Source organism: Erythrolamprus reginae, chromosome 1 (assembly GCF_031021105.1).
Source record: "Erythrolamprus reginae isolate rEryReg1 chromosome 1, rEryReg1.hap1, whole genome shotgun sequence".
In the NCBI taxonomy this organism is placed as follows: Eukaryota; Metazoa; Chordata; class Lepidosauria; order Squamata; family Dipsadidae; genus Erythrolamprus; species Erythrolamprus reginae.
In genome coordinates, this window is record NC_091950.1 from 156814762 (window position 1) to 156828401 (window position 13640).

Genomic DNA, 13640 nt, shown 5'->3' on the forward strand with positions numbered 1-13640 from the left:
ATTCATTGAAATTCCTCAAACATTGGAGATTCCTGGAAAAGGACCATGGGTATTCAAGTTTCCTTAAAAATGATTTATGCATCATGAATAATAATGTAAAATATGAAAGAATTCTGGATTCATTTAGGTTCATAGGCAGACAATGTACAATGTACAAAAACTGCATCTAGAATTGACTGTGGAACATTCAAAGCGTATCTGGCAGAAAGGCACATATTAAATACAAATCATTTATGAAGTAACTGTTCTTGGTTGTCAGGGAATTTAAAAAATCTTTAATGTGTCCAAATTCCCATTATTTCTACGTAAATCAGGAAACAGAGCAACCAGTATGGCTCATGTACCCTTTAAAGTACTTTCCAGCAGCATAATCTATATCCAGTAGCTCTTTTGTGTGGCAGCAGGAAGAAAATATCCTTACCTTTATATATTTTGTGTTTAAATCTTGAAACTCTCCCAATTTCCTATTCTCAAGTAGACGGATTTCATATGACTGACCTAGGAGTTCAAGGAAACATTTCCAAGTTGTTTAAGCATGTTGCAGCAAGAATAGCAAGAGACAGTTGCAACGGCATCAATCATGTTTGGGAGAGATGCTTTGGGACTGTTGTTGTTTTTGACCATTTTCTTCCAATAAAAGGCCAGACATTATTGCAACTTATGCTTAATTTAATTTAATTTTTTTTTTGTTACATCAATGATGTGGAAATTTCAAGAATATTGAGCCTTCCAATTCCTTCCAAGACAACTTGAAGCGTATTACAAGCTCTATTTGTCATGTAACCATCTGGAAGAAGTCTTCTTACACAGCTACATCTTTCAAACCAGCTGCAATTCCAAGAATAAACAAGTATTCTTGAATATTTTCTATAGTTGTTTCAGCAATATGTGTCTTTTGTTGTGTTGTACTATCAGAGTGACAGATTCTACCATTTAAAACCACAGATTTGACTAATGGATCTTTACTTCAGGAATTATCAGGGGCTACTGCTATAGCCACTGAGCCAGTAGTGGATTCTAAAACCCTTTACTATTGGTTTGCGCACAACACTACTGCACATGCCCAGAAGTTTCTGGGCATGTGCAGAAATGTCCTGGGTGGGTGGGTGGAGCCCCCCTCTGTTTGTGCTACCAGTTCTAAGAACTGGTCCAAACCAGGAGCAACCCACTGAGTCTACTCCTAAAATAAGGGAATAAGCTCCACTGAGTACTTTTGAGTAATCAGGCATAAATTTGTACTATAGCTGTTTTCTAAAAGCTAACTGCACACAGATGAATGGTAAATATTAAGCACTCCAGAGAATTCAAGCAAGGACCTAAAACTGGTCTTCATATTACTTTAATTAAAGAGCAGGTATAATGATGGTCTGTTTCTTCTCATATGGGTCTATTTACTAGCTTTCTGAGGATCATATGGATGAGCTCCCAAGGAGAAGATCAGATTTTTAAATGGCTCCTAATAATATAACTATGTATTGCAGAAACCCTCAGCATGAAATGAGCAGGTGTGTTTTTAGTAAATAGCAATGACTTTTCATTTATTTTAGAAATAGCTTTGAACATATGTTTTGTATTAAGCTTCTCACATGTTGCTATTGAAAACATAATGGAACCTGGTCAATCGTCTTTCAAAATGGTACAAAACTATACAAATAACTATAAGAGTTTGGTGCAATACAAGACCTCACAGAAATTAAATCTGCTCTTCTACCATCAAGGTAAGAATTTGGCATGTATCTCCATATATATAAGCCTAATCAGAAATATAAATGTATTTATTTTGGATATAATACTGTTTGTTTGGTAACCAAATGTTGGGAACAAGAACAAAATTATAAATACAATAAAACAAGAAGCAACACAGAGAAACTAGCTTTTCAAGTTCTTCATCTAATCACTTCCCCTCCTTGTACAAGAATGCAGTTCAGTGTATAACAATCTAAAATGATAATCAGTATGACTTCTGGTTTGACCAGTGAAGTTGATCTTTAAAAAAAAAAAAATTTTCCCTTATGCAGAGAAAAGAAAAAAATGTTACATTTCTGCAATTTTGTCCAAAAATAGTAGTGGTTTTCTTTTTGTTACCCAAATATTTTAAATGCTTTACACCAAACTTCTAGTGATATGGACCCTGAGAATTATGGAATTATCTATGGCTGAATAAGAGTTCAAGAATAAAATAAATGAGCCGAGGTGGCACAGTGGGTAGAGCGCAGTATTGCCGGCCACTAAAACTGACTGCTAGATCTGCAGGTCAGCAGTTCAAATCTCATCACCAGCTCAAGATTGACTCAGCCTTCCATCCTTCCAAGGTGGATAAAATGAGGAGCCAGATTGTGGGGGCAATATGCTAGCTCTGTTAAAAGGTGTTATTGTTAACATGTTGTGAGCTGCCTTGAGTCTAAGGAGAAGAGCGGCATAAAAAATTGAACAAACAAACAAACAAACAAATAAATAAATAAATCACTGAAAAAAGCAAAAAAAGGTATAATCATTACTATAATTCTTCTGGAAATAAAGGAAACAAATATAGAACAAAAGAAAAGAAAAAGAATATATAAAGCTGTGTTTAGAATAACTCCATACACTTTATTAAGATTATCAAGAATAACAAGAGATCTTCTCCAGAACACTTTAGCCATGGTCACTAGTGATGGGCGAACCCAACAGTGTTCGGGTTTGGCAAGTTCAGCCGAACTTTATGCAAAATTCGGCCGAACCCGAACCGAACCCGAACCCAAACGGGGAATCCCACCAAGAGATTCCGGGGGCGGAGCTTTGACATCACGTATACTGGCAGGTTGCTAAGGACGCCAAGGTGATCACTTCCTGGATTCCATGGAATCCAGGAAGTGATCACCTTGGCATCCTTAGCAACCTGCCGGTGACATCCGAACGCCAAATGCAACCCTGAACTTTGCCTGAAGTTTCAAAAAATGTCGGGTTCATGTTCGGCATACCAAACACCGCAAAATTCGGTACGGACACGAATTGTGTGGGTTCGGTTTGCCCATCACTAATGGTCACTGAAGATGTGGCTTGATCCTATGGAACTGGGATATGATGAGCAGACTGCACCAGTTCTTCTTTGTTATGGTTGTTTCAAATGTGTATGGTTGTAGTATGGCTTTTATACAGGTAGTTCTCAAAGTATGACCATAATTGAGCCCAAAATGTAGGTGGCTAAGTGAGTCATACATTAAGTGAATTTTACCCCATTTTATGACCTTTCTTGCTACAGTTGTTAAGTGAACCACTGAAGTTGTGGATTTAGGAACATGGTTGTTAAGAAAACCTGCCTTCCTCACTGACTTTCCTTGTCAGATGGTCACAAAAAGTGCTCAAGTGGCTCCCTGGGCCATTGCAACCATCATAAATAAAATTGCCAAGTACCTGAATTTTGATTGCGTGGCCCCTTGCGTGCAACAGTTGTAAGCATGAAAAATGGTCATGAGTCACTTTTTTCAGTGCAGTTGTAACTTTGAACGATCATTAAACAAACTGTTGTAAGTCGAAGACTACCTATAATTATTTTTTTTATATAGCCTGAATTCTGGATTGGGAGCCATCCGTATTTTGGTGGAAGACAGGCGGCTATAAAAATGTTTTAATGTTTTAAACAAACAAACAATAAATAAATCATCATTAAATGAGGCAGTCACTGAACAAATCTTTTCTTACTATGGTTTCCCACAAGTTCAGCTAATCAAAAGTAAAACCGACTGTTATTAGGCCATTTCCAAAACAAAGTACAAATGGAGATTGTATTACGGGTTCACAAGAGAATTGTTTTATGTAGAATGGATAGGAAAAAGGCACAAGGAACTGAATATTGACTGTAGTATAAATAGAACTCACATTGGACGCACTGCAATGACTAGATGTCTTTTGTAATGGGTCAAAGGCTTGCCACAATAAATCGGCTTTATCTGTGCCTTTGTACCCTGGGAAATATATTCTTGCAATGTTTTATATTGTCAGCTGAGAAAGCCCTGACAGCAAACAGTTTAAGACATATTATAGCCAAAGAGGTTTGTTTATAGGGTTCTACTAAGCAGGCAATAATACATATACAGTATATTCGGTGTGGTTCCATCATAATAATAATAATAATAGTAATAATAATAATAATAATAACAACAACAACAACAACAATAATAATAATAATAGTAGTAGTACAGTGATCCCTCGATTTTCGCGATCTCGCTCTTCGCGAAACGCTATATCGCGATTTTTCAAAAAATATTAATTAAAAAATACTCCACGGTTTTTTTGCTATACCGCGGTTTTTCCCACCCGATGATGTCACTCTCTTCCTTTCTCATGTTTCTTTCTCTCTCTCTTTCTCTATCTTGCTTCTTCCTCTCTCACACTCTCTTCCTCCCTCTCTCATCTCTTTCTTTCCTTCTCTCTCTTTCTCTATCTCTCCCCCTCTTGCTCTCGAGCGGCGGGCGGCGGGCGGGCAAGCGGCGGGCGGGCAGCAGCGAGGAGCCGAAGATCGGGGTTTCCCCTTTGCATGGGCGGCGGGTAAGACCCAGGGAAGGTTTCTTCGGCCGCCCAGCAGCTGATCTGCTCGGCAGCGCGGCAGCAGCAAGGAGCCGAAGATCGGGTTTCCCCTTTGCGTGGGCGGCGGGGAAACCCCGATCTTCGGCTCCTCGCTGCTGGGCCGAGCAGATCAGCTGCTGGGCGGCCGAAAAAACCTTCCCTGGGTCTTCCCCGCCGCCCACGCAAACTCCACCATCTGCGCATGTGCGGCCATGGAAAAAGGGTGCGCATGCGCAGATGGTGTTTTTACTTCCGCACCACTATATCGCGAAAAATCGAGTATCGCGAGGGGTCTTGGAACGTAACCCTCGCGATACTCGAGGGATCACTGTAGTAGTAAAATCATCTACGTTCACAATGTTCCTGAATTGTATTATATGCAGAAATTCCACCTGTCTTCAAAAGAACTTTTATGAGCTCTCTGCATCAAGTAACACCATTTTTGCCTGCAAGTAAAAATCTCATAAATAAAATACAAGTACATTTGGGTACTTAGGCTAAAAAAGCTGGTTACTATCAATATAAAATTAAAATAAAACATTGAAGGTGATATATACTGACAGCAACTAAAAAAAAAACCCTTGAGATTTTTTTTTCTTTCTAATTTGTCAAATTCATAGCCAAGTATGACAGAACTTTAAGTGCTCTCAAAAAATTGGAATTTTGAGATTGGAGAAAATGGTTTAATGAATGAGCGTCTAATCTTCCCTTCTTCTAATTTCCAAGGCTTGAAGGAAAGTTAATGCCTGTTTTGCTAATGAGATGTGGAAAGGCAGAAAGGTATATTTATTATTTTTGCCCCTTCCCCCCCGCCCAACGCCTTTAAAATAATATGAATTAGAAATAAAAGCACTGAGACATGGATTTGTCTGAATTATAATATGCTGAACCAACCAAAAACAAGGCAAAAAAAGGGGAAAAGTTATATTTTTCCACTCATGATTTGTTTGTTGACTTTTTTAACCACTTTGATCTTACAGTAAGTAGACTATTTGGAGGCTTAGACAGGCCTCAAAATGCCAGAAAAAAACACAAATCATGTATATCTCTATCAACATCACATTGGGCTACAATTGCAATCAACAAGCAAGTAACCAATTTTGATTTAAAATAAGGAATGACCAGATTAGCTAAACAAATTGCATCAAGTCTTAATGCAAAGTGTAAACCAAATGTTATGGTATGGCTTCAATAGTCAATAAATTATCAGTGGGTGTCAGATTGCTTTTATGCTTTCTTGTATGCTACAGCAACACTTGTTTGTGTCTTATGGAATTAGGAGTGCTCTTTCTGTAGGACTGCTCTTGACAATTAACATACATATGCCAAGATTGCTCCAATGGCATCTTTCTCCTGGAGTGGTTTGTAGGTTGATTTGCATGCCAACAAGACAAAAAACAACTGATGTAGAAATGTATGCATGTTGATTTTAGTGTAAGTCTTATAATGCAACTCTACTTGAGGAATCTCCCCGCGTTCAAAATATCCGAAAGCACAAATTGCAGTGGAGAATTGTAAGTGAGGGGATGTGGGTTATTTCAAATTTGTAACAGATGAACAGGGCTAAAGCCTTCGAGCCAGAGAATATTTTTAAATTCTTACATCCCAAATGCATTAAATGCTTAAAGGGCCTGATTAGTTAACTTTGATAACAATTTTGTGAATCTTTGGTTATTTCATAATAGGAAACTAATCAGAATATTTGTTGTGATGATTGAAAGCTAACAATTGGTTAATCACCCCATTCCGTTTCCAGTTGAAATTCTAGATGCTTCCATGAACAGACCAATTTCCCATCCTAGTCGTCTCCAGGTCTGTTGAATGTCATGTCCCTTGATCTGTCTTCAGACTGGATGACAATTTTGGAAGCAATCTGTATTGTATTAGCATAATCCTGCATTCTGCACTGGCATAATCCTGCATTCTAACAGGCATATTATGCTTCAGTTGTAGCTTATGTTCTTCAATCAGAATTTCTTTTCTTTTCTTTTCTTTTTTGAAAAAAGTTTATTAAATATTTACAATAAAATCACACAAGTACATTACATATAATACAACAATACATACACAAAGATTTCAATAGAAAAAAGAAAAAAGGTGAGTAAAAAGAGAGATAGGTGTGAAAGAGAATAAGAGAGAGAAAATAAAGCACTCTGCTTTATCTATTGCATTTTTTATATCGTTATTTACATTTGAACTACTCTAAGAGTAGTGAATTTGGTGTGCAGCTTAAGTCTGATCCATAAAGGAAAATCTTCCTTTTATTGCTTTGTTATACATCGGTTACATAAATACATTTCCAATTCTTCATGTCATTTTGTCATTCATATATCCTTCTTGTTTCAATGGTATAATGGTGCTATGGTATATTAATGTATATAGATAGTATTTGAGTTTATTACTTTTGAATTTGGTATTAGGGTTCCTAATTTAAACTTACCATATATACTCGAGTATAAGCCGAGTTTTTCAGCCCCAAAAATGGGCTGAAAAACCCGACCTCGGCTTATACTCGGGTCACCACAAGAGGGCGCCGGGTGACCACAAGAGGGCGCACCGCGGGAGCCCGGCAGCTGCAAAACACACGCGAGGGGCGAATCGGGGAAACTGCCAGGAGAAAACTCAACCCCTGTAAACCACAAGATTCCTCGAACTTTTATTTTTAAAAAAATGCCGCCCGCCTCAGAGTAAACGCCCCGCGCGTATAATTAAGTGACTGGGGTTTTTTTCATGCGTCAAGAGGAAAGAATTAAAAACCTCGGGAAATAGAGCGCCCTGCTTGTAACCGCCACTAAAGCACACAACCTCCACCCACCCCCACTTCGCCAGCCGCCACACCTTCGGATAGAAGTGCGGGGATAGAAGTGCGGGGCCACATCTTCTCTCCACCCCACCCACCCCCACCCAATATCCAAACTCTGTAGTGTTCAGGAGGACGGAAAGATGCTTTTTGGGGCGGAGCACGCCAGTCTCTCTCCGCGCTCCCATCTAGTGCACATCACCCCCGGGGAGGGCGGGATTGACTCTCCGGCAAACGGTCCGAGCATCCCCCTCCACACCCGTGCATCTGGAGTAAGGCGGCGTCTTTTAACACACACCCCTTCAGCCATGCTCGCAAAGCCACCCATCCTCCTCCTCCTCCATCCCTCGCCGGGGGGAGACTCCCCTCCTCCGCCCCTTCTCTGACCTTGTAATCCTCGTGGCCGAGGTTTTGCAGGTGCTGTTTGCCTGAGGGGGGCCGGATTTCCACGCCGCCGGCCGGGGGCTCCTTCGGGGTTGCCTCCGCCGGAGAGTGCTGTTGCTGGGGCTCCTGGTGGTCCCGAGATGGGGCGCGGCGGGCTCCGCGCTGCCCCACGCTGAGCGCCGCGAAGTCCAACGTCTTGCTCTCGAAGGCGCCCTCCACGTTGCAGAACATCCCGCCATACTTCTGGCGGGGCACTTGGTCGGCGGTGCCCGGGCGCGCCAGGTAGACGGGCAGATCTTCCTCCCCCGCCGCCATGGGATCCGGCCGCTCCCGGCCTCTCCGCCCGCTGTGAGAAGACATGGCCGGGAGTCACTGGGGTAAGTCAAGCCGGCGACTCCGTCTGCAAGGCAGAGAAAAAAGGGCAGACGGGCGGGAGACTTCCCGGGCACCGCTGGCTCGGCTCAGGCGCGGAGTGAATGATGACTGAGAGAGAGAGAAAAGGAGCGCCTGCTGGGAGGGAGGGAGAGAGAGCGCTCCTTTTCTCTCTCTCTCAGTCATCAGTCACTCCGCGCCTGAGCCAAGCCAGCGGCGCCCGGGAAGTCTCCCGCCCGTCTGCCCTTTTTTCTCTGCCTCGCAGACGGAGTCGCCGGCTTGACTTACCCCAGTGACTCCCGGCCATGTCTTCTCACAGCGGGCGGAGAGGCTGGGAGCGGCCGGATCCCGCGGCGGCGGGGGAGGAAGATCTGCCCGTCTACCTGGCGCGCCCGGGCACCGCCGACCAAGTGCCCCGCCAGAAGTATGGCGGGATGTTCTGCAACGTGGAGGGCGCCTTCGAGAGCAAGACGTTGGACTTCGCGGCGCTCAGCGTGGGGCAGCGCGGAGCCCGCCGCGCCCCATCTCGGGACCACCAGGAGCCCCAGCAACAGCACTCTCCGGCGGAGGCAACCCCGAAGGAGCCCCCGGCCGGCGGCGTGGAAATCCGGCCCCCCTCAGGCAAACAGCGCCTGCAAAACCTCGGCCACAAGGATTACAAGGTCAGAGAAGTTGGCTGGCAACTTTGCTGCGTCACTCGGAGCCCCCTTTTACTTCCCTCTTGGAGCTCCTGTCTTGCAGTTGCCTTCCCTTCCCCAGGTCCAGCAAAGTTTCCAGCTTGTACAATTACTGCACTAATTCCCTGATTAGATTTTGAGGTAAGTTCTCTCTCTGCTTTTTTTCAAAGTCTCCTTTCTATAGAACTTTGATAAAGTTCCCCCCTCCCTCCCCCCTCTCTCTCAAGAGACACAGAGAGCGAGACAGAGAGAGAGAGAGAGAGAGAGAGAGAGAGAGAAGGAAGAAGGGTAGAAGAAAAAGAAAAAGGAATTGAGTACTTTTTAAGGGCTTTGTTGGATTCATTCTGTAGATTTGTTATGGTACAAGTAATATACAATCGTACTAATTTTAGCCTGCCAGTAGATTGTAAAAATAAGATACATTATGCTGCTTTCTTCTACTCCAGAGATTCATGAATACTTAAGATGTTTAGCATTTCTGTACTCACTTAGCATTAAGTTTTAGTGTTAAATAATATTAATATTTACCTCTTGGATTTAAATCTATTGTTATTTCTGTGTGGATTTACCTCAGAATAAGTCTCAGTTTTTTGGGAACTTGCTGATAGATATGCTTAAAACTGCAGTCCATCTGTGCAGTTGCCTGTAAGTAAGTCCTATTGAAATCTGTAAGGCTTAACTCAGAATAAAGAGTTGATTTAATATGCAATCCTGTACATAAATTTACTCAGTAATTAACTTGGCTGCATGGCTTGGGGTAGTTTGGTAGAATGTTATGCAATTTTTATGTCTCTGAAAATCTTTTATTCTTAGATGGGAAAAAGAATTTTGTGAAATTATTGTGCAATTTGAATTTGAAAAAATATTGTTTTGTTCTTCTCTCTACTTTATCATTGGATTATAGAGAGAAAAATTAAGTCTCTAAAATACTGTTTTGAGGGATTTTGACTCATAGGTTTTAGCTTGGTTGCTGATTGAACTACTTTTTTTACTTTTTAATTTATTTAATTTTATTTAATTTATTGTAAATATCAGATTGCTTTTATTTACCCACTTTGAAATAAATATTGTTTACCCTCTTTAAAATAAATATTCTAAAACATTTAATCTACCGATGTCTCATTTAATGTAATTTTATTGGTTTCCATTTTTATAAGTTACCAGTAACCACTGCATTTTCTAACCTCGGCTTATACTCGGGTCAATAAGTTTTCCCAGTTTTTGTGCCAAAAAATGGTGCCTCGGCTTATACTCGGGTCGGCTTATACTCGAGTATATACGGTAGATTAATTAATTTTTTATTCTAATTTATTTTTTGCAATCAGAATTTCTATCAGCAGTTGTGTAATGATAGCATAAGCAAAATAACAGAATAACAGAATTGGAAGAGACCTTAGAGGTCTTCTAGTCCAGTGGTCTTCTCAAGTATGAGATCTTCTACCATTTCAGGCAAATGGTTGTCCAATCTCTTTTTAAAAACATCCTTTGAGGGAATACTCAGAACTTCTGAAGTAAAGCCACCCCACTGGTTAATTGTTCTAACTCTCAGGAAATTTCTCCTTATTTTCAGGTTAATTCTCAACTTGATTAGTTTCCACCTGTTGCTTCTTTTCCTGCCTTCAAGTGCTCTGGAGACTAGATTAACACCTTCCTCTTCTTTGTGGTAGCCCCTTAGATATTGGAACACTACTATAATGTCCTTCTTTTCATTAAACTAGACAATGAATTTGTTGAGATCATTTTGTATCTGGAGTAATGGTTATTTCTACCAGCTTAGTGTCATCTATAAATTTGTGATTTGATTCTGCAGATCATGTGACATATATCATCGTGGTCTTCCAATCCAACATTCTTAGATCCTAGCAGGTGTTAATTTATAGATTTAGTTTACACATAATTTTAATCAAATTATGGTTCATTTTACTTTTAATTCTTAAGTAGTGTCAGTAAAGGCTATAATCATAACATAGAGAAAAAAACACTTAAGCTTTTTGTACTTGAACTCATCTGTTAAGTCATTTTATGTATGCATGAATCTACTATATAAAAATAAAAACATCTTCCTTTTTAAAGATCTTTTTCTAAATATATTTCCCATACCTTTAAAAAAATATGAATTTCACTTTTCCTTCTCAAAATTTTAGTTGTGCATGGGGAAGGGGGGGTTGTGTTGTTTTTTTGAAGTAAATCTTTCATTTGATTCCCACAGGTTCTCCTTATATAGCCTATAGAAGAGAAATTTTTCAAAAATCTACAAATATCAGGAATTAACAGAACTGTTCATCTTTACAGAAGCAAAGTGAAGAAAAACCAGTTCCAGGAGACTGAATTGGTATACCTAAGCCATATCTATTTAATAAGGCCAAATTAATAATAATCTAGATTCCGATATAAAAATAAGAAAAAATGCATATATCTCGGATCACAAAAGATTAGCCCCTACATTCCACCCATGTCAAAAAACAAAACACACGCCAGCATGAAACATAATCCAATCGAAATCTTGTTCAACTGCAATCAAAATATAATTTAATAATAATAATTAATAATAATTTATTAGATTTGTATGCTGCCCCTCTCCGAAGACTCGGGGTGGCTCACAACATAATACACAATATGCAAATACAATATTAAAAACAGAATAAAACCTTTATCATAAAAAATTAATCACATATATATTGTGTTACTGATGCCCAGATGACTAACAAACTATGAACTACCAATTTTTTAAGGTTCTTTTTCATTGAACGTCTTCGAGTAATACATAGTAAGAATATCATTAGAGGGAAATTAAAATATTTTTAGTTTTTCTGACAATCTCACTCTTATTTCATCCTTCACATTCAGTGCAAAATGGAAGTAATAAATACAGATTGCATAAACCTTTTTACCGTTTAGAAATAGATTGATTACTTTACAGTCAGAACATAAGTGATTGTAACGATAGCCTCTGCATGAACATTGGTAAAAGCTTAAATGGTTTAAGAAAACTTCTCCTTATAAATATCTCTCTTTTTATCTATGGAATTCCCCTAATTTTGTATGAAATGTTATATTATTTAAGGATAATAATTTTCCTGAAATTTCTTTGAAAAGAAACAGACTGTGTTGTGACAGTCTGTTTCTTTTAAAAAATGTCTAAATTATGCTCTATTAATTAACCATGTCAAAGAAATAACTGTTCCTAAGAACAAATGATCCTTTGAACCGAATGAAAAGATCTTCAGCTTTAAAGAGCACATGGGTTGGTTCACATATCTAATACAATATGGCAAAGCCTTCCTTCTATAAGGATTTATAATTATAACATCTGCCTCAGTAGTGGTTTCTAAAACCCGTTGCTGCTGGTTTGTGCCACCCCATTCCAGGAGGAGGGTACTTTCTCCATTCCCTCCCCACTCCAGGGAAAGGTTATTGCAAAATCCCCATTTCCTGCCAATCAGCTGGGACTCGGGAGGCAGAGAATAGATGGGGGTGAGGCCAGTCAGAGATAAGTATTTACTGGTTCTCCGAACTACTCAAAAGTTTCACTACCAATTCTCCAGAACTGGTCAGAACCTGATGAATCCCACCTCTGAATGATATAGACGTTACAATGACAAACTGCTGTCCAGAGGCTCAGTTAAATTGGTCTGATACAGAAAGGAAAGACAGAGAAAGAACTGCAGTAGCAGTAGTTTTGCCACTGATCTATATATTAATTTAGCTTTTTATTTGCCATGATTATTTTCATGGAAGGTAAAGGATCCAGTTTTCTAAAGGATTCCTGCCCTGCAAGTCAACAACAATTGCAGATGTAGGTTCTTTCTAGTAGGAAAATAATTCCTAGGTGATGGAAGAGAGCAAGGCTATGTCTTTTCTTATTACGGCTCCAATAGATAGGGATGGTTTTAGGTTGCATAATGCCTTTCTAACATTATCTTCTATAAAATCGATTTGTGTTAGATTGTTGAAGTTGGTTGTGGTACGACTAGGAAATATTGGGCATGAGCTATTTCTGTTTACAGCGACTGAACTGAAGAATGTGTTTCAGAGGTTGGCTTTAACTGTTTCATCATTATATTTGGTCCTCTAAAAGGAGTGGGATGGATCTTGAATCTTTCAGTTGGTTGTTTACAAAGTTGTAGGAGGCACGTGTGGACTTTGTACATAGGTTTACTGCTTGATTGATGTGATAATTGGTACATTTGGTGACACAAATTTTTGTAGCAGCTTTTAAAGTTTGCAATGTAGCCTGTTTTATTTTTTCATCAAAGAGATTTTTTTTAATTGGAGCTTCCTTATTTTTAGGGGTACCGGTAATTTATTTTCCTTGGTTTTGGTGATTATTTAATTTAATGACGGTTTGGATTTCAAGCAAATATATATTGTAGTAGTCTTTGGCAGTATTACAGCCAGAGAATAGTATATGCCAATGAAGAGATGAGAGGTTGGCGTTTATACTATCATAGTTGGCTTTTTTAAAGTTGTAATTGGTTATCCCATCATTAAGGTGGTTTCTGTAATGACATATATTGAGACAAAAGTCAATCATGCTATGATTACTGTTGGAAAAAGGGTTTTTGTATTTATTAGTCATAAATTGAATGTAAACTTATTTATCTATCTATCTATCTATCTATTTATTTATTTATTTATTATTTTGTCCAATACACAATACATATTGAAGAGGATAGACATGAAGTATTATATAGAGAGAAAAGGTATAAAAGTAGACGAGAAGATATATGAAAGGAAGAAAAGATATATGAGATAAGGAGAGACAATTGGACAGGGAACGAAAGGCAGGCTAGTGCACTTATATACGCCCCTTACTGACCTCTTAGGAACCTGGAGAGGTCAATCATGGATAGTCTAAGGGA

The 13640-nt window shown here is 39.4% G+C and overlaps 1 protein-coding gene across 2 annotated transcripts in view; it reads right to left on the reverse strand.

Moving 5' to 3' along the window:
- TFCP2L1 (transcription factor CP2 like 1) overlaps window positions 1-13640 on the reverse strand; it is a 56094-nt gene that overhangs the window by 21668 nt on the left and 20786 nt on the right. For both annotated transcript variants that reach the window (XM_070730049.1, XM_070730040.1), the window contains exon 3: window positions 422-498. In XM_070730049.1, coding sequence (XP_070586150.1) covers window positions 422-498 — 77 coding nt within the window. The remainder of the gene's footprint in view (window positions 1-421; window positions 499-13640) is intronic.